This window comes from Mus caroli, unplaced genomic scaffold, assembly GCF_900094665.2.
Source record: "Mus caroli unplaced genomic scaffold, CAROLI_EIJ_v1.1 scaffold_16653_1, whole genome shotgun sequence".
NCBI classification, from domain to species: Eukaryota; Metazoa; Chordata; class Mammalia; order Rodentia; family Muridae; genus Mus; species Mus caroli.
This window is the reverse complement of record NW_018390758.1, coordinates 1,738-3,894: the sequence shown is the minus strand read 5'-3', so window position 1 is coordinate 3,894 and position 2,157 is coordinate 1,738. Positions and strand designations below refer to the sequence as shown.

Sequence of the window (2,157 nt, the reverse complement as noted above, 5' to 3'; positions counted from 1 at the left end):
CTTGCTCTTATCACAGAAGATCATCTTTCTGGCCTTGTGGGTCACACACTTGTGCTCCTCAGAATTCAAATATTCCATGAGCCTTCTTTTCTTTCTGCCAATGGACATCTGCTTCTTCNTAGAAATGTCATTTATATATTCCTGGTGGCATGGTTGACTACACGTGGGGCAGGCAGGAAATTTGAGGTCTTCTCGAAAAAGGAAGAGACAACCCTCGCAGAACTTATGGCCACAACTTAAATAAACTGGATCCATAAAGATACCCTGGCAGAGGGAGCAGGTGAGTGTTTCCTCCTGAGGGTCTTGTAAATTGTCTGATTCCATTTTTCTGAGGGGGAAAAAAAAAGCAGTGTGATTATTATTGGGCCAGAGAGAACAAGAGACTAGACAAAGTTTGATTCAACTTGTGATTATGGCAATACAGGTTTTTTTTTTTTTTTATGACCAAGAACTTTCCCTGACAGGCATATTGCCTGATGTGACACCGTTCTAGATCCTACCATCTACATTCCTCCTGGAGACTTCAGCCCAAACTGGTACATTCTTTAAGGCNAGAGACATTCATCGAGGAGTGATCCAAGCCCTTCTCCTCCACAGTCTGGCCTTTCACTGCAGGCACGTTAGTGAAACAGCACCTTCCTATCCAAGAAAATGCACCCTACTTCAAGCTTTAAATTCTGTTATTTGTTAAAACCACTCAGAGCATTTGTTAAGCACAGAATGTTCTTGAAATATTTTAGAATTTAGACAGAGCACAGAATAAATAGAAAAAAGTATCTTGAGTCAGGCAGTGGTGGCGACGCCTTTAATCCCAGCACTTGGGAGGCAGAGGCAGACGATTTCTGAGTTCAAGGCCAGCCTGATATACAAAGAAAGTTCCAGGACAGCCAGGGCTACACAGAGGAACCCTGTCTTGAAAAGTGAAGAAGGAAGAGAAGGAGGAGGAGGAGGAGGAGATCTTGAAACTACCTCTCATTATAATACATCAGATCAACTAAAATGTGCATGATAAATTTAAAATTATCTATAACCTTAACCCACATTATATCCCAAGAAAAAATGCAAATGCAAACTGAATCAGGTTTTGCTAAATAGCAAAATACAACTTTTAAGCAAACCCCTGTTTGTATTTAGTTAAAAATAGGAACAAAAAAGAAATTTTCTCTTGTAAATTGTGCACTTACCCAAGCAATTATCCCGGTCCCTGCTTAGCAATGCTTGGTAGCAATGCGATACTAGCTCAGCTCCTCAGAGAGTGAGGTGATAGATCTAGCAGTGTCTGGAGCAAAAGGTTAGAAACACTCTACNTCTGGTCTGGAGAAGAATGAACCTGGTGCGCCCCAGGGCTGTACTTAGAGTCTCTAAAGACCACGCCCACTTCCTCCAGTGGTTGCTTTTACCAATAGATGAGCTCCCGTAAGTGGGATTATTCTAAATGGATGAAAGATTGAACTAACACCTTGGCCAATCTCCACAAGCAAATCTCCCCCAAGGGATGTCCCAAATCACTGTTTAGCTGGGTGTGGTAACACACCTTTACCCAGAATCCTAGGAATTAGAACGCTGAAGTAGGAGGATTTTTTTTTTAGTTCAAGGCCTGCCTAGAATATGCCATGAGAGCTTTTCTTTTCTTTCCTTTTTTTTTTTTTGTTTTTTTCGAGACAGGGTTTCTCTGTATAGGCTGTCCTGGAACTCACTTTGTAGACCAGGCTGGCCTCAAACTGAGAAATCTGCCTGCTTCTGCCTCCCGAGTGCTGGGATTAAAGGCGTGTGCCACCACGCCCGGCATGAGAGCTTTTCTAAAGAAAAAAAATTAGTAATTTTACAACAATAACTATAACTACATATTGAGCAATATGCTTATCCTTTGGTTTTAATAGCTTAACAGATGATGGCGCCCTTAACTCTGATTCCAGCAAATATCAACATAAATATCTTTTTAGTTCTTTTACAACTTTTTTTGCTCATATTGATCTCAACTTCTACTTCTTCCAAATCTACCCTGCTTACTGACTCGACTTTCTGTTCTAAAAGGAAAAAAAAAATGCACAAATCTCCCTCTATTTACTTTTGGCTGTGTACAGTGACATTAGTGTTCAAAGATGCCTAGCTCCCCACCAGTCTAGTTCACGTTAACCAGACAGAGAGTCGTGTGTT

At 41.1% G+C, this 2,157-nt stretch overlaps 1 protein-coding gene across 1 annotated transcript in view; it reads right to left on the bottom strand.

Annotated features, from left to right (window-relative positions):
* The window catches only part of LOC110288818 (tripartite motif-containing protein 43A-like), a 9,154-nt gene extending 8,830 nt beyond the window's left edge, over window positions 1-324 (bottom strand). The window contains exon 1 of the mRNA XM_021155064.1: window positions 6-324. Within this exon, the coding sequence (XP_021010723.1) occupies window positions 6-324 (319 nt within the window). The remainder of the gene's footprint in view (window positions 1-5) is intronic.
* Window positions 325-2,157: the final 1,833 nt, after the last annotated feature.